This window comes from Peromyscus eremicus, chromosome 6, assembly GCF_949786415.1.
Source record: "Peromyscus eremicus chromosome 6, PerEre_H2_v1, whole genome shotgun sequence".
NCBI classification, from domain to species: Eukaryota; Metazoa; Chordata; class Mammalia; order Rodentia; family Cricetidae; genus Peromyscus; species Peromyscus eremicus.
In genome coordinates, this window is record NC_081421.1 from 116,008,245 (window position 1) to 116,027,617 (window position 19,373).

The following is a 19,373-nucleotide window of genomic DNA, read 5'->3' on the forward strand; positions in this document are numbered from 1 at the left end:
CGTTGCCTAAAATAAAAAGAAACTTTGGGATATTATGCTAAATGTTTGTGCTAAAAGAAGTAAATTTTATGCTCTCCCCTTACATAGTCAGTAACTCTATGAATATAACTCTATTATATAAAAAGTGTGTAGCAATATAGAGGGCAAAAAAAAGGAAAAAAAGAAACTTTTCCTAGAAATTTTCAAAGAAACATCAAATAATATGTAAAGACATTAGTCTCTTAGCTGAGCCTCTTTTTCTAATGTGTATTTCTATTATTGCCCAGATTTCACAGATTTTATTTAGCACTGATTTCTCAAGATAGCTTGCTCAGTGCTGGTGACAGTTAGTTAAAGCAAGGACCGGGGGAGCAGGAGAGAAGCCATCTCTCCACTCTCCTCTATTATTATACACACCTGAGCTCCAGAACCTCTCATTTTCTTGTCAGTGTCTACAGGGAAGCTGCCTTTTCCTTCCTGGGTCTTCCCATTCAGTTCAGAAAAGAAGACAAAGTATTTCTTTCTTCCAGAGGAGAGAGGTCCAAGTGAAAAGCACCTGCCTCTTCCTTACCTGGTGTAAATTGAGAACACTAGAAACATGGTGATGCCAGTCTCTGACGAATGGGAAGTGCGCAGAGAAAAAAGCACCCACCATGTGATGCTTTTGTTGTCTTTATTTGTCGAATCCAGGACCTTTCTCCTTAAGGTCTCTGGCTTCTGACCTGTCAAGATAGGCAATGCTCTCCTGAAGGGCTCACCACTCATTTCTACAGGGAGACAGCCTTGTATGAGAATGATGCAGCTCCCTGGCTATGAGACATTATATACACTTTTTTGTTATAGTAACCTTCTATTTTTGTCATTGGATAGTACCTTTTAGTTATAAAAATGATAATTAATTGACTAGAGAATATTTTGCATAGATTGGGGAAATTTTCATAGTTTATACATGTGTGGGCTGCCATATTAAACTTCTAAGACTCGGGTAAGCTGTTCATTGATTTCAGCATCCCTTACCAAAATGAATAATTACTATGGTTTTGTTTATAAAATTTCCCTGTGTTACTTTACCCCTTTGCTCATTAGTTTGAAGCAAATCATCCTCCGGAAGCCACTGAAGGGAATGCCTGGAATTAGCATCTGTTTCTCTTGAAAGCAAAATTAATCATCCATCTGTGTATCCCTAATAAAAAATGTCTGTTCTTTGCTTGTCTAAAACACTCTTAGAACTTTGTACAGAACACTCTGCTACCATCCTCGAATTTCTCTCTAAGAAACCAACACGAATAGTAAACGACTTGCAGTGTATTCGTTAGACTGTGCTAAATGTCTGATAACTCAAGTAAAATTAAGTTTCCATGTAACCTTAACAAAGTTTCTCATGATGACTTTTACCACCCTTATTATCAATCTAAATTATTCATTGACCTCAGAGCTGTTCAACAGTGTCTAAGTGTCTGTGGTTTGTGTCTTAGCAGAAGAGTGTGTCTTTTCTACTAGAATGTGGGGGTCTTCTTTCCCTCTCGGCCTACGGGCCATCAGTCTGAGAGGGGAATGAGGTAGAAGGAGAGATAGAAAGCTTTGTATGTGGCACATGGGCATGAATGGAGACAGCCCTCTGGGGTTAAAATAAATTTTACACACATAGATGAAATATGATTCTTATTTTCAAGAATCTTCACATTTTATTAGACTTTTTTGGTGTTTCTAAGACAGGGTTTTGTGGTGATATTATGTTCTCCAAAATATTGTGCACCCTAATAAACTTATCTGGGGTCAGAGAACAGAACAGCCACTAGATATAGAGGCCAGAAAATGGTGGCATACATGCCTTTAATCCTAGCATTCCAGAGGCAGAGATCCACCTGGATCTCTGTGAGTTCAAGGCCATACTGGAAACAGCCAGGCGTGGTAACAAGAGCCTTTAACCCCAGGAAGTGATGGCAGGAAGCAGAAAGGTATTTAAGGCATGAGGACAAGGAACTAGAGCCTGGTTAAGCTTTCAGGCTGTGAGTAGCAGTTCAGCTGAGATCCATTTGGATGAGGACTCAGAGGCATCCAGTCTGAGGAAATAGGATCAGCTGTGGCTTGTTTTGTTTCTCTGATCTTCCAGCATTCACCCCAATACCTGGCCTCAGGTTTGTTTCATAATGAATATGAATTTATGTCCTATAGCTATCTGCCTTTAATCACTTGACATAGCTTACTAATACTTGGTGACTCTTTTGTGGTCATAGAAACTCTACCTAAAGGGTATCTAGGAATATAGTTAGGTACTGGAGATATGGTTCAGCAGTTAAGAATGGTTGTTGAGCTTGCTTCTATTGCAAAGAACTAGATTTCATTTCTTAGCACCCACATCCAGCAGCCCACAACATGCTGCAACTCCAACTCCTGGGTACTAAACACCCTCCTCTGACCTCCATAGGCACCCACACATGTGCGTGCATATATACATGCAGACAGACACACATAAATATAAATTTTAAATATAAATAATAGATAATACATTGAATTTTAACCATACGTACAAGTATAATAATTGCTGGGCAGTGGTGACACGCCTTTAATCCCAGCACTCAGGAGGCAGAGGCAGGCAGATCTCTGTAAGTTCTAGACCAGCCTTGTTTACAGAGAGACAGAGAAACCCTGTAACATGAATCTTAAAGGGTCTTAATAAAAACAAACCCAAGGCCAGGTATTGGGGTGAATGCTGGAAGATCAGAGAAGCAAAACAAGCCACAGCCACCTCGCCTTGCCATTTCCTCAGCTGATCCTGTTTCCTCAGACTGGATGCCTCTGAGTCCTCATCCAAATGGATCTCAGCTGAACTGCTACTCACAGCCTGAAAGCTTAACCAGGCTCTAGTTCCTTGTCCTCATGCCTTAAATACCTTTCTGCTTCCTGCCATCACTTCCTGGGGTTAAAGGCTCTTGTTACCATGCCTGGCTGTTTCCAGTATGGCCTTGAACTCACAGAGATCCAGGTGGATCTCTGCCTCTGGAATGCTAGAATTAAAGGCATGTATGCCACCATTTTCTGGCCTCTATATCTAGTGGCTGTTCTGTTCTCTGACCCCAGATAAGTTTATTAGGGTGCACAATATTTTGGAGAACATAATATCACCACAAAACCCTGTCTTAGAAACACCAAAAAAGTCTAATAAAATGTGAAGATTCTTGAAAATAAGAATCATATTTCATCTATGTGCGTATTCCCTAGAGGGCTTCCTCTGGTGTCTTCCTTATAATAGTTGATACTTTAAAAAAAATCCTCGTTGAGTGCATGGAAGAATCATTGAATAACATGATTTAGTATCCCAGGAACATACTCAGAATGTAGCAAGCCCCTTCTAGAGAAGAACTTAGAAGATTTAGTAAGAATGAGTAGAAAAGGAGGGAAAATGAGAGTTCTGCTTAGGAATTTGTATGACAAATTAAGTGCTACACGTTTTTATTCATTAACAATTTTAACATGTAATAAATGAGTACAATTTTGTAATAAGGTCCACTAGTAAGAAAGATGAAGAAAGCCTAGTAGCCATCTTTGGAGAGACAACATTTAACTCGTTGCAGTTAGTGCCCTATGCACAGTTTTTGCCTGTCTATTAAACTGCCCTGTGTTGTGACTCTGCATATTTTACATACTCCATCTCTGAAAGTTCTTCTCACAGAGATAGGAGCTTCCCCGTATGGTAGTTTATGAGCATATGATCTTAGTTGAACATATTCAGTTTGTGGAAGGAATTTGTAGACTTCTATTAGATTTCCCCCCTGATATTCGTCTTTTAACATGCCATTACATTGTAGCTTAATCATTTCCAATTGAAGATTATGTGGAAACTCCTCAACTGTACAGTCAAATTGATTGAGAAATACAGAATCTTCTTCCATCTAGGTCTAAAATATGCACCTGCAACTGAACTCAGGAAATCTGGCAGTTGCCTTACAATGCTTGTTTTAATTTGACAGTACAGGAAACATAATGCTCTTAGTGTTGCATGTGATTAGTTGTTGAAGTTACCACAGTGTGTTTTTCACATACTATCACTGTTTTCCTATGTTGTTTTGAGTTTCATTAACTAATAAGTATTGTATAGTCAAAACCTATATTATGCAAAACCTAATTTTTTTGCTTGTTTATTTGGTTGGTAGGTTTTGGTTTTTGGCTTTGTTTTGTTTTGTTTTTTGAGATAGGGTCTGAAGCATTCCAGACTATCCTCAAATATACTTTGTCATCAAGGATAATCTTAAACTCCTAATCCTTCTCTGCCTCCTGAATGATGGGCTCATGGGTGCAGACAGCAACACCTGGTTTATGTAGTGCTGGCCATTGGACCTTAGGGCCCCATTCATGCCAGGCAAGCAGTCTACCCACTGAGCTACATCGCACGTCATTTCTTTCTTTATCTGGGGCAAATTTCAGATATATTTACTGTCCTCTTACATGGAGGATGTTTCTCTCATTTAGAAAAGTTTCCGTCTCTGTCTCAAAATACATTAACAAAGATATACTTATCACAAACGATCAAAATTGTGTAATTGAATGTCAGTGTATCCCATCCCTGGTTTTGATTAAAAATTGTATACAACCAAAGAAGATTAAATCCACAAAATCCAATGGAATTCACTGTTGCCACACAGGTTGGATAATCCATATATTAAATTCAAATATTTTCCTCAAATCCCTGTTGGCAAATACTGCAATGAATATTTATAGCTTTAAACATCAGACTTTTCTCAAGTTCTGAAGTTTGTCCAGTAGGTCTTTTCCTGATCACATCTATTGATTTTGTTGCCTCTTGGAAGATTCTACTTCAGGTTTGTTCATCTGTTTGTCCTTAACTTCCTTGATAACAGTCTTCCTTGCACTCACTCACAGCTCATCCATGCAGGCTAACTCTTCTGTCATTTCAAACTCATCGCTGACTCCTCAAATGAACAACTTTGCCATATTACAATCTTCTGTTAGTTTACAAGCATTTCCTATATTCTCAAACTGTTGATTCTATTACAATGTCAACATTTCAAACAATATTCTCACCAAAAGGCTAAACAATATTGGACAACACTTTTTAGATACATGATGTAATCAGTCTCCATAAACAAGGTTAATTCTTTGCTGAGCCGACAATTGAAAATTTTAGTCCAGCCTTCTTAAAAAAGTGTGTGTGTGTGTGTGTGTGTGTGTGTGTGTGTGTGTGTGTGTGTGTATTCTGCTATGATAAGCACTCCTTTTTAAATACTCTAACTTCCTATCTCCTGTGTTTATGTAGAGTTGAAATATGTCTTTTGTCTAGTTTGCTGGACTGTATCATATGTATTTTAGTTATAGATGTGGTTTCGGTACATAACAAACACAAGAGTTTGTCGTCGAATTTGACGACAAAATAATCCACATTCTTTCTATTCTGCTTATAAACTGTGATATTCAAGGTTCATATTTCATATTTTGACATGGTAATTATGTTCCAGCAATAAAAGACGTGAAATAAAAGTCATAGGAAAATCATGTATGGTCCATTTGATACACACCTCACTCCAGTCTACTGTGCAGCAAACAGGAGTGCCACCATCTCTGCCTCCATCATGACTAACTCATTTCTGCTGCTGCAGCACAAGTGAAGCCAGAACCAATACATTAAAGGATGGATGTGGCTGGATCCTCAGAAAACTTTATTCATATTTACCAAAATTTCAATCTTATATACTTTTCATGTTCTAAATTATTATTATTTTGGTTTTCTCAACATTTAAAAATGTAAAAACTATGCTTGTGTTACAATCTATACAAGAACAAGTGACTGCTTGCATTTGGCTTGTGAGCCATAGATGGCCAATCCTGATTCAGTACTTGGTTTTAGGAATTTAATATTTGCTTGATTAGCTTCATTTTCAAATTCTTTTTACTGGATTATCTAGAATTGTGTAATTGAGGAATAGAAAATTCTTTGTGAGGAGACATTCTTCTGTGAGAACTGCATGCCCAGCAGAATATACATTCTTAAGTTAGAATGCAGCAAAGCATACTGTACATGCTGCTTGTATAGATAAAGAGGAACTCAGTATTGCCTTGGCGTCTCCATTTTAAAAACCCAAGATGATATTAACTCTAATTAGATAGTTCATGTGAGTGGTGGGGCTTCCCTATCCTTTCATTGTTTCATTCCTGTGGAAAAGCATACTTTCAAACATGGGCATCACATCACCAACAGCCCCTCTATATTGCTCTAGCCTCTACGTAGACTTCTCAACATGCCCTAGTTTCAATTTCTCGTCTGTGTTATTCAGGGTGTCACAGGCAGCCCAGGAAGAACAGGACTGGCTGGATCCCCAGGTCCTCGAGGAGGAAAGGGCTCATCAGGCCCACCAGGAAGCCCTGGTGTTCCGGGCCCAAAGGTATTTCCTTATTGTATGTGTCAGATAGCACAAGCTACCTGTTCTGACCCTGCGTATACTGTCTAGATCACAAATGAATGTGTTTTAATAAAAATCTGACTGATAGGAAATTCACATTAGGAAAAAGGGAAATATTTGGCCTACATTTATCTGTTTCCCCTGGTCGCCAACAGGCATGTTGTTGGGGATAACTCGTTAACCAAGACCTAGAAGCCTTTTCAAATGCGCTTTTTTAAAAAACGTGTTTCAAGCTCTCCTTCCTTCTCTGTCATCTGCCTTCTACAAGTAGAGAAATGGAATTTACTTCCAGATGCATACTTTCCCAAATACACTCTTATTCCCCCAAAGCTGAAGATAACTGTTCAGTAACCTGATAATGAGCCATTCCACAAATATTCAATAAACCTCATAATAGAGCCAACCATTGTTCAGATTGGCAGAACTGGAATGATAATCATGGTAAAATCAGGGTTCATCCCTCAGGAAACTGCACTCTTTCTGGCGTCACGTATCTGAGTCATCTCTGGAAGACAGGGAGAACAGAGCAAAATGATCACTGATGTACAAAACATGCTCTCTCTCACGTAACACCTTCTACACACCACAACATCACCCCTTCCCTCCTCTTTCCACATGTCTACCCCAATCCCTGGAATTTTCTTTTCTTATGTCTATACTTTTTGTTTATTATAATAACATTTTACTTGTGGGAAATGGTGGAAAGGAAGAAGACAATATATTTGATATTCCCAATGCTTTGTGCCATTCTGAAATGGATATATATATATCCATTTGTATAAAATACAAATATATATATATATATGTATTTTATTAGTATATTTATAGGTTCTGAGGTTAAAATCACCTTTCTTTGTTTGGTCTGTAGGGTGAACAAGGGCTAACTGGTCAACCTGGAGTTCCAGGTAAAAGAGGTCAACGAGGAGCACAAGGTGACCAAGGATTACATGGAGAGACTGGTCTGAAAGGGCAGCCTGTAGGTGTCAACTCTGAAATCACCAAGCACTAAGCCCGCAGATCAGACCACCACCATATATAAATAATTTTCTTGTCTGTTTGCCTTACAGGGAGAACATGGTGATCAAGGTTTGACAGGTTTCCAAGGATTCCCAGGCCCCAGAGTATGTGTATATATGTTTTGATAGTCTTATATGTATCTCAAAAACTGAGAGGTGTTGAAATAATCAATATTTAGTCTATGACCTGAACTTTTCTTTAATCTTTAAAATATTTATTGGTATACCCATGTGTTTGAGTTTTGAAAATGTTAATTTCAAAACCCCTGTAATTGCTAGACTTTGTGAGGCAGGAGGATTAGAGTTCAAGACAAGCCTGGGATATATGAAACCTTGTCTGGAAAAAAAAACTTAAAATAAGGCTGGAGGGATGGCTCTTTGAGTAAACACTTGCCACAAAGCCTTGGGTTCTGATCCCCAGAATCCAAATCAAAGCTAATCACAGTAGCTCAGCCTTCTTCAATCCCAGCACCCACTGGGAGAAGATGGGAGGCAGTGATAGGGGAACTGCCTGCTGGCCAGCTAGCATGGCTAATGCAGCGAGACCCTGTCACAAACACAGCGTAAGATGATGCCGATGATGCCTGCCCTGTATCCCTCTAACTCCCCACACATGCACTCTCTCTGTCTATTTATCATCTATCTATCCATCCATCCATCCATCCATCCATCCATCTCTATCACACACACACACACACACACACACACACACACACACACACACACACACAAACACAAACACTTGATAAAACAAAATTTCTATAATCATATGTCCCATTGACTTTCTTATATAATTGTCTTTTGCTCCCATTTTTAAGAAGTATTTTTGATAACTCTTTCTAGATTGGTATGAGACTTCATTTGTAAGATATTTGTAGAAGGCTAAAGCAGGCTGTCTGTGTTTTATTGTCTCTAGGGTCCAGAGGGGGATGCTGGTATTGTTGGAATTGTAGGCCCTAAAGGTCCCATTGGTCAGAGAGTAAGTATAGAGTCATCCTGTCACCCAAGACCTCCGTTTCTTTGCTTATTGTAGGACTTTAAATTAATATACCTCACATTAATAAGTTAAGAAAGTGATTTTTAAGATGGAAACTCATAATAGCCCATGCAAGCTCCAACCTTTTACAGCTCATAAATTATTTAAGCAAAATATCATAATAGACCACCCACACTTCTCAGTTCTTGTTTTAAAAAAATCAGAGTAGCTGTGAAGAATGGAGAGCATGTCTGTTAACACAGCATCAAAAACACAGCAGTTTTGTGTCATGTACATTAATACAGCCAGAGTCCGAACACCACCCACCTGGAGGAGGCTTGCCTCTGACCAGGACTCTTAAGGCCACACTTGGACAGCTCTTTCCAAAGCTGAGTATTTTCTGTTCAGGATCAGGTGTCCCAGGAGGGTGGTGCAAATTGCTGAAAGAGTTCCTAGGCTCAAAGGCTAGCAAACGTCATTTAGAAGTTTAGTGCCTGGAGCTGCAGGATGTAGAGAATGTACGTGAGCCAGCCTCGGTCCTGGCCAGTGTTAGTCCTGCTTTGTTATAGTTCTTATTAATCATGCCGTCATAATGAGGGATGGCCTATAAAACAGAAATGAAACAAAACAACCATTTCTAAACTGCAAACGGTGATTTGGCTGTCGTCATAGCAACCCCACGGTTCATAGCAGCTGCTAGGCTAGGGCTTGGGTGGACAGGAGACAGGAGAGAGAGGAAAAGGGAAACAGTTCAAGTGCGGCAGGAAAGACTCCTGAAGAACTTTGCAGCCCCAACCACTGTCTTGCTCAGAGCAGTGAAGGGGATTAGAGTCTTAAACTGGCCTGCTGTGCCCTCTTTCTGCCATGCTTCCTGGAACTCAGGCACCTGACCTTTCATCACCTGTCCATACACTCATTTAAAAATGTGTTCATTATTCTATACCCTGCATAAAGCCATTGCATTTGTTCTGTGATGCTCTACATACAAAATACATCCTTGGACTTCTCACCACATGAACATTTTAATTTTGATTTGTATTGGTTAGAAATAACAATTTACCACTCCCTTGGTAGGAAACTACAGCAGTATATGCAATTGTATCACACACTGTCAAAATTACTGTAATTTATGCTAATATTAGAATGTATTACAACAAAAACTATTTAGAGATGCTATTTTATCATAACACAAGCTTTCTAGGTTTTTCTTTTCTTTTTCAATTATTTGGAGAATGAGACTGACCTTTTCTTAGCGTAGACTGACTGCTTTCTCTACCCCCAACAGGGAAACACTGGCCCTCTCGGCAGAGAAGGCATAACAGGCCCAACAGGTGGAACTGTAAGTTTGTTACAACATAGCTCTTTTATTCTTTTGCTGCTGCCGTTGTAGTTAACCCTCTTTTAAAATTCCTAATTCTAGAATAGTCCATAAAGAATCAGCCTGGGTATTTGGGAAACCAAGGTTTAAAAGAAGATGCCCATTTTCTTCTGGAAGGCTGTTCTTAAGGGTCATAGGGTAAGAGAAGGTTTGAGTGGTGGAGGCACTTCAAGCTTGAGAAAAGAAAACTGGACTCAGCCAGGAAGAGTAGTAAACATAGAAGCAGTCACTGATGTTGTAAAACTGGGTCCAGTTCCAAGGTAAGCTATGGGAGTTCTGATAGCCAGGATTTGAGTCTTTAGAAGCACCCACTTGTGAACAGAGGAAAGACGTTGGTGAATGAGCAACAAAACCAGGATAGTGTGTGGTTAGGCTTGATGGTCTTAAGGAGTGGTCAACGCGCTCTCCAAGTGCAGGTTACATTCAAAGAAGACTTTGAAATGTGCAATGGTAACATCTCGAAAATTCCTTTTGTGACCTCTATGGCTTTTGTCTTGCTTCATTTCCCATGATAGCATTCCTCAAATTGTTACAACAAATGGTTGAAGCAGGCATTATTTCTACTCAATAGATAAAATTTATAGAGGTTCATCTAGTCAAAGAAAAGGACCCAGTGAGTTACACCGCTGATGTCTCCATCTATCCCATCTGGGTCTGGGGTGGGCATAGAGTCAGCATGTTGCCAGTCCTGTAAGAAATTTGTCTGTAAAGCAACCAAGAAATAAGACAGTGACTGAAACAGTGTGGTGGGGCCTATGGCAGAACTGATAACTTGTACGCAAAAGGACACAACTGTGTCAAATCAAGACTGGGAAAACCAAGATTCATTCCCTTCGAGGAACCCATATTTTGAAGCATTTGAAAGTGTTATGTGTAGACATATTTAAAATTGAAAATGGAATGTTTCAAGTGTTAAGGAAAACTCTTATCTTTGATAAATTTAGAGAATTTACCGCTAAAGTTACTGGAGTTCATTCAAAAAAAATAAAATGTGTAACTCATTCTCTTGGCTTCCAACATTTGCTACTCAGAGCTACATAAAACTGTAGGTGGGAGACTTCTCATAGTTCAGTGGGTGGTTCTTCAGCACATGCTGTTCTGATTAAGGAATGATTGTTCTCCTCTGTCAAAAATGTGAAATATTAATGGTCAAGGAAAATGTGATAAAGAAATGTCTCAATTAAAATATCTCACTGTGTTTTATTTATACAATAGTTGTGAAAGGTCATTATGCTATTCACCATGCACATCAAATTTCTTTTCAAATTTTTTCCATATTCCGTTTTTTCCATTCTGAGAAGAAAAGTCCATTATAAGAACTAACCATCTAAGAAGCACACACACACAAATGTTGTGAGGGGAAATAGGTAGGGCAGAGGCAATGGTGGGTTTCTCTTCCAGATGGGAAACAACATTGAGAGTGTCAAGTTATGGTAACGGAATGCATGGTAGGAAAAAGAAAGAAGCTGATCAATTTAACAGACGAGAGGCAGAATTAGATATGCGAGCATATTGTAATGCACAAAACACTTACCAAAAATAATGCTGCAAGTAGTGGGAATACTGAACCAAACTGACCTATGGTAAGTACAGTAGTTAGGATGAAGGACTTCAGATTTGGTTAGGTTTTTAATTTAGGCTCCTACAATTGCTCAGAATCACCCTGAAGTATCAGGTATTTCTGGTGTTTAGCTGACTAGCATTTGGTCACATGGCTACTCCCACACTGGTGACAGGGAAGGAAGATGAATTATTTGGGACACCGTTAGTGTTGAAAAGACATTGTCATCCCATTTCACTATTTTTTTTAACACCAGATGAAGTTCATGTAAACAACAGAACAGAAAAATCATTTGAAAAATGATCTAGAAAACTAAGGTGTAGCTTACAGATTGGGGAGATCTAAATGAGACTAGAAGTCTAAAAAAAAATTTAAAACATACTTTAAAATTGAATTCTTAGATTTGAGTTGGAAAAATTATTCCCAAAAATAATTTTAAAGGCCAACAACCTGAGTTCAGTCTCCAGATCCCACAGTGAAGAAAAGAACTCGCTCCCGAGGGTAGTCCCCTGACTTCACACGTGACCCACAATTCACTGAAATAAATAAAATTAAAAGGGGAACAGAAAGTGAAAATGAAAGAGAACAAAGAAATCGCTTTGGAAACAGGGATTTTGAAACCAAAGAGAGACAAGATGGGAACTTGGAAATTGGAAGGATTTCCTTTCCAAATTCTCTGTGAATGGTTGTCAGGTAACTGTTTTGACTGTCCTACCTGAGTCAGAGTCCTGTTGTTCCGGTCTCACTGCAAGGTGGAGCTTGGAATGGTGAGCAGAGCATAACCCACCAGCATGGGCTGTTTCGTTTTTGTTTGGGGGGAGCCTTTCATTACTCGGAACATCGAGACTGTGTATGAATTAACGATCTTCCTAGATGGTAAGACAGGAATATAAACTGGCCTGTTTCTAAGTACAGCTGCCCCTGCTGCATCAAACACACGACGGCCCGTGGCACTCAACTACCATCTTTTCCCCTCTCTTTTAGGGACCCAGAGGTGAAAAAGGCTTTAGAGGTGAAACTGTAAGTTTAACTGAATAATGAAATCTGTGATTACAGCAGCCCCTATCTCTAGGCAATAATCTCCAGGGAATCAAAGACTGTGTTAGATTTGCTCCCTATCATGCCTCTGATGCTTGTGGACTCAAAATCAAATTACAGTTGTCGAGAAGTGGAAATAACCTATATGGTACATTCCAGTGGGATCTGATAAGCCCTAAATGTGTTTAAGGACCTGCCAATCATATTCTCCCCAGATTGCTATGTACAGTAGAGTGTTTGCTTCGTAGGGCATGAAAGACACGGGTGTTCTCCAGTGCCCAAGCAACAGCCCTGCCAGGTCTCATTAGGCATACATGCTATATCTAGCCAGCAAGGGATGCTGTAAGGGAGAATCAAAGTATTAATTTGTTTGTTCTATTTTGAGATAGACTCTTGCTATGTTGCCCAAGCTAGCTTTAATTTTTTTTTCTCCTCCTCCTGAGGGCAGGGATGACAGACATACATTTTCTTTTTAATAAAATTTTTGTGGTGTGGATGTTTGGTATACAAAGTGGTGGTGTGAGCTGTATGTATAGATAGTAAAAGGCTACCAACATGAAGCATATGAGTACATCCACCACTTGATGTGGTGATACTTTGTACTCTAACAAATAAAGCTTGCTGACAGATCAGAGCGTGGAGCTAGCCACTAGAGCCCAGGCAGTGGTGACACACACCTTTAATCCCAGCACTTGGGATCTCATGCCTCTGATCTCAGTACTTGGGAGGAGGAAACAGGAAGTGATATGGCTGGGTGGAGAGAGACTATGATAAGGCAAGGTGGAGACAGGAGCTCGGCCCTTTTTGGTCTGAGGATTCAGCAGAGGTAAGAAGTCTCTCTAGTGGCTGGCTCCTCCTCTGATCTTTCAGCATTTACTCTGATATCTGACTCCAGGTTTTTATTAAGACCAATTAGAATTCATGCTACAACTTTACACAAGTACCATTGTTTGGTTGGGTATTGCCACAAGAGCAATTCATGCTGACCAGATTGCAGCATCCCCCATGAAAAGGTGGCAGGCGTGGAGTAAAATAATTATGCTAATTAGCTGAAAAGGGGAACACATGACTTTAGACTTTTTCCCAACAGACAATGTAACAGGAAGCTAGAATGTATGCATGTAGGGAGTCTTAGATTTCTGATAGAAATTTGGCATCCAGAATAAACAAGTTAGTGATGAGGCAGTCCATCCCCTTCAAACTGAAACATAGATGGAGTTGAAGCCACTCAGAGAAGGCTCTCACTTTGCTGAAGGGTCCGAGAGCCAGGGCCTGGAAGGTCCTGTAAGACCAGGCGAGGTAGCTGTGATGTTTAGACGCCACAGGCTGACGGCTTCCCTCTCCTGTTCTTTCTGCATCCTCCTCACTTTCTGGTTCTTGTTCCTGCTACTTCTATACTGTCCTTTTAAACCCCTCTGCTTCTACTCATCTTGACATTTCTATTTCAAGGCCATTTGCAAAAGCTGGACTTGCTGGAGTACTGGGCACACCCTGCCCCCACCCCTGGAAATAACACTTAATGCCCTGGACTCAGTACAATACCTGTCACCTGAACCTTAATTCTTTTTCTCAGAGGCTTCTTATCACTAAGTCTTTTCCTGACTAGCCTATTATATTAGTTTCTTTCATACTATGTGACTAAAATATGTGACAGAACAACTTCAGAAGGAAAGATTTGAGAGCACCCAGTCAACCACTGCTTGGTGCCATACACGTGAGCAGAGTATCATGTCTGCAGGGGCATGTGATGGAGGATAGCTACCATGTTCACATCACGGTAGAAAGAAGACAAAACTGAAAATCTTAGCACTTTGCTGGTCTTCTCCTTTTATTCCATTTATCCCACTGGCCCAATCCCCTTCAGGATCAGTCAATAATCTCTGAAAACCCTTACAGATATGCCCAGAGTTGTATCCCAAACTCCTAAATGCCAATAAAGATCAAGCATCACACCTCCATGTAAAGGCAATGTTCCCACCTTCCTGAAACTGTATCTTTGTTTAGCCAGGTTCCTTGCTGCCCGCTATATTACATTGGTCTTTTGTTCGGTGTTTCCCTCTCACTAGAGCATTAGCTCGACAAAACATGTTTGTTTGTTTCTTTGTTTGTTTGTTTGTTTTTCGAGACAGGGTTTCTCTGTGTAGCTTTGCGCCTCTCCTAGAACTCACTTGGTAGCCCAGACTGGCCTCAAACTCACAGAGATCCACCTGGCTCTGCCTCCCGAGTGCTGGGATTAAAGGCGTGCGCCACCACTGTCCGGCGTTTGTTTGTTTTTTAATGTTTGTTTTCATGATGGGACCCCAATCTCTGGCAGCATCTGTCTTGTAGTTGGCACTCAATAGGTAGTTTATTTTGATGATTTTTTTTTCTTGGATTTTTTTTCTTGAACTCAGAGTTCCACCTGCCTGTGCCTCCTGAGTGCTAGGATTAAAGGTGTTTGTCACGACTCTCTGGCAGGTAGTGAATTTTAAGTGAATGATAAATATGAGTAACTATGGAGGATAAATTCAAATGATTATTTTTAAGTTTTATTTCCATTTCTGTGATCAGCTTCCTGAGACATTGTACACATGTGATGCCATCTTTGAGATCACTTTCTATAGTACATCCACCTACCATCTCTGATAGCATGTCAGTAGCCCCTGGCCTGTAATGAGAACACAGTAAACACTGACTAGAGGAGCTTGACCCTGCAACGACTCATCTGATGTAACAGTGAGTCCAGCACAAGGTGCTTTCGCAAGAAGCTCCTGTCACTGAAAGCTTACCAGCCATCTCCTGCAGTTACTGGACTAACATTCTTGCTCTGCCTGGAATTATGGGAGATGCATTTAAGTCCCTTCCAGGTCTTAGGAGTGTGATACCTCATGAATGGAAAATAAGTAAACCCCCAACAAAAGTGATAACAAAGGCATAGAGTACAAAATTGACCTCAGTTCCCATCAGTTTGCACCCATCAGTTTGCCTCTCCTCCATCCCTGACACTGTCTGCCTCACCATTCTATCACCCCCAGCTCTGAACTTCTTCTCGCTGATTCTACTTTTCCCTACTGCAATCCATTCTCCGCATCTGAGCTGCAGGGATGTTGTTAAGGTACGAACCAGATGTGTGGCTGCCCTCTTTAAACCTTCCCTGACGCTTGCACTCAGACAAAAATCTAAACTCCTCCCCTGGATAGAAAAGCCCTGTGTGGTGTAGCTGGCTCTCCTCCAGTCTCAATGCTTTCCCTGCTAGTGGCTCTCACTTCCTTCTGTTCTTTGGAATAAGCCTTCCTGTCCCCCAGGAGCCCCTGTCACCTGCTTTATCACAGTATCCCCATCACTGCTCAGATATCACCATGGAGACACTTTGCCTTTGTCATATGTTTGAATTTCTTGCTGGAGGAACTTCGCACTTCCTGCAGCTTAACTTTATAGACTCCAGGACTGGAGTTAGAAATGAGTCCTTTCCACAAGTAGGGCACCATTTCTGGACATCCATGGAAGAGAGATTTCTTCTCTACTCTATACTTGGTCCTTGTCTGGCTGTCTATGGGTTTTATTTTTAAAGCCCAGGACTCACATATACATTCTCTAAACAGCTCCAGATTAGGGCGTCTGAAACCTGCTCACAGGTAATATGTAGGAAATTGCCTTTCCCTTTTCCCCCAACTTCAAACTGTGTTTCTTGTAAATTAATTTTTAAAAGAATTCCTGACTTCCCTGGGATTCCAAAACACTTTTAGGACACAATTAGTTTGAGGAGAAATTTAAGGAGCATTTGTCAGAAATAATAGAATACACTTATTTTTAAAATAAAATATTAGCTTACACCAAAAATGACATTCTATTGTCTCTGATTTTGATAGAACATCACAACTTAAAACAACTTGAAAGCCACAGAAGTAGGAAAAAATGCAAAGAGAGCAATTCACCATAAATTTTAGGGAGGCTGCTTAATTTTTATAGTATGTTATGATAAGATAAAAATCAGTATAACGTTGAAGAATTCCACTGACATTTTCTCAACTACTCTAATATGGCTTTATAGCTTTTGAGTGTCAGAAATATTGCCTCCAATTTGGCTTACAGTATAAGAAAAAAATTAAGTATGAGAAAACATCCTAAATTTTAAAGTTAAGAATTTAAAATATATGAGTGTATATTTCATTCCTAGATAGTATAATTCATTCAAATGAAAAATAAATCAACTCATTTGATTCAACTACAGATTCCCTTATAGTCCTACAAACTTCAACCCTGAAACCTTTAACCTGTACTCATGGTTGTAACCCCTCCTGTTAAAAAAGATGAATTTTTTTTTAATGGCTTGAAAACCGCAATTCTCATGTCCTCTCTCTCTCTCTCTCTCTCTCTCTCTCTCTCTCTCTCTCTCTCTCTCTCTCTCTGTGTGTGTGTGTGTGTGCGTGTGTGTGCGTGTGTTCAAACTTAGAACCTTAACTAGAGCCTTCAGCATGCTAGACAAGCACTCTCCACTGTCCTTGATCTTCAGCCTGAAAACTAAATTCTCAAGAGGGTCATAGAAACCATCCTCATGTCTTAGTTATGGTTTTTATTGCTGTGAAGAGACACCATGACCATGGCAACTCTTATAAAGGAAAACATTCAATTGGGGCTGCCTTACAGTTTCAGAGGTTCAGTCCATTATCTTCATGGTGAAATATGGTAGCATGCAAGCAGACATGGTGCTAGAGAAGGGCTGAGAGATCTACATCTTGATTTTCAGGCAAGAAGAGTAAACTGTAACACTGGGTGTAACTTAAGCATAGGAGACCTCAAAGCCCGCCCCCATAGTGACACACTTCCTCCAAGAAGGCCACACCTCCTAGTGGTGCCACTCCCTTTGGAAGCCATTTTCTTTCAAACCATCTTTCTCACTGAGCCTGCTGTTTTTCAAATGAGATCTCTGTGACCTGAATCTGTAGGGATGCACCCAAGAACATATGATAACTTAGAAAGACAAGATTAGAACCTAAGTCTCCCATTCTCAAACAATGTGTTTTCATAAATCACAGAGCCTCTCAGAAAACTAAAGATTGGGGACCAGCTGGGTAAGAGCTACAGAGAGAGTAACCAGCCACGCACAGGCAGCTTGGAGATCAGATTCCTAACTTGTGATCGCACTTTAAGCCTTCTAACTTACCAATTCCATCCAGCATTGCAGTCTAATAAATATTATTTAATATTGTGAAACTCAAAATTAAGTCCTTCAAACCTTAGTGGTTCTCAGGAGAAGTCATCTGCCTCTTAGCTCCAAAGAAGTATGTACAAAGACTAGATACTTTCTTCAGTTGTCACAGCTGGGCAAGGGAGACAGACCAGTGACAGAAAACAGGGACTAAGCATCCTGGACTAGAAGTCCTCACTTTTTAAACAGAAAGACCACTCGAAGACTGAACCGGCCTAAGAGAACTCAGGAGGTAAATGACAATGTATTTACATAAAGTGAATGAAATAAGAAACTTACATAATAAAAAAGACCAAGGCAGATGACAGATGGCAGATGGCAGATGGCAGATGGCAGATGGCAGATGGCAGATGGCAGATGGCGGCACACGCCTTTAATCCCAGCACTCAGGAGGCAGAGGCAGATGGATGTCTGTGAGTTTGAGGCTAGCCTGGTCTACAAAGCAAGTTCTAGAACAGCCAGAGTTGTTACACAGAGAAACCCTGTCTCAAAAAGAAAAAAAGAAAAGACCACATATTCATATTCAAGGTCACACACTTAGTAGTTTTCTTAAATCAAATGATAAGCTGTGTTACTGTTTAAGAATTTGTTTAAATTCTAGAATGAAACAGAGAGTACTTGGCATGATTTAAAGAGAATGGTTTCTCTATAGCCACCCAACCCACTACCACAACCATCTCCATGAATATGGTTCCCCTTAGGACAATGATAGTTTTGCTACAAAGGGCTTCATGGAGCAGATAGAAAGTGGATGGCTTTCTTAGTCGTGTTAGCTAAGGAAGAAGGGGACTAATAACATGTTCTGTGGTTGGAATCACAGTTTGTTCTACTTGGTTAGCTGTCCTGTCTCATGCCATTGTTGCATTAGGGTTGCCCTGCCCTGTTGTGTTACGTGTTAAGTATTTCATCGGATCATATTTGTGGTGAACTGATTTGCTCTGAGGAACAAGCTGAAATGAATTTGGTAATGTCAGCAGTAGGAAGAGTCTGTTCATTTTTCTATGGTACATTCCTCTTTCGGAGTCAAATACAGGATAGATGTTTTGTATTGAACCATCAAAGAGAATTTATTAAATGTCAGAAGCATGCTCGGTGGTTCAATCACACAGCTGTTTATTATTTTTGCAGTGTTGATTCAGAATGGATCAAATTCACTCTAACCTCTGCATAATTTGAAATTAGACTATCACTAATAATGGCATTCCTGCCACTTAGCAGGCAGCTTCTGAGGACAACTTTTGTACGTTCTCTGGTTACAATTTTAAGTGCAGGTCATGCAAACTATGAAGTGTCTACCAGGCATAGTGTGGCTGTTCTCTAGCCTACTTAAGTAACTACATGTTATTTGTTCTAGCTGTCACAACAGAACCTGGGTTAACAGCCTTAGTGATAAAGGGTCCTGACTAAGAAGCCAGTTCCAGCGTCAACAATATTTGAAACCAGCTGGAGATGAAGTCTTCTCTTTGCCATCTTCTAACCATAATCTGAGTTTGACTCAATGTGGTGTTAACTTTCAATTCACCTCAAATAAGATAACTTTGAGCAGATGTGTAAGACATGAACCATGATCGCTGCTGATTCATTTTGGAAAATGTCAGCATAATTTTGGCATCTTCATGTACCTATTTAGTCTTCTTATTTTCTAAATTAATAACACTTTTAACATTGCTCAATTACGTAGTAAGAATTATGGAGGTTCTAGTGCATATTAGGAACTATTCTTGTCCTAGAAAATTAAAAAGCAACAGACATTTTATCAGCCCTTAGGTACTTTTCACAGTGCTGTGTTCTATGGAAAGGAGAAAAAAAGAAGTAATTAGT

The 19,373-nt window shown here is 39.9% G+C and overlaps 1 protein-coding gene across 1 annotated transcript in view; it reads left to right on the plus strand.

Moving 5' to 3' along the window:
- Positions 1-19,373, plus strand: part of Col24a1 (collagen type XXIV alpha 1 chain) — a 293,451-nt gene that overhangs the window by 221,117 nt on the left and 52,961 nt on the right. Inside the window, exons 48-53 of the mRNA XM_059266384.1 lie at positions 6,270-6,377; positions 7,264-7,371; positions 7,463-7,516; positions 8,328-8,390; positions 9,673-9,726; positions 12,311-12,346. Coding sequence (XP_059122367.1) covers positions 6,270-6,377; positions 7,264-7,371; positions 7,463-7,516; positions 8,328-8,390; positions 9,673-9,726; positions 12,311-12,346 — 423 coding nt within the window. The remainder of the gene's footprint in view (positions 1-6,269; positions 6,378-7,263; positions 7,372-7,462; positions 7,517-8,327; positions 8,391-9,672; positions 9,727-12,310; positions 12,347-19,373) is intronic.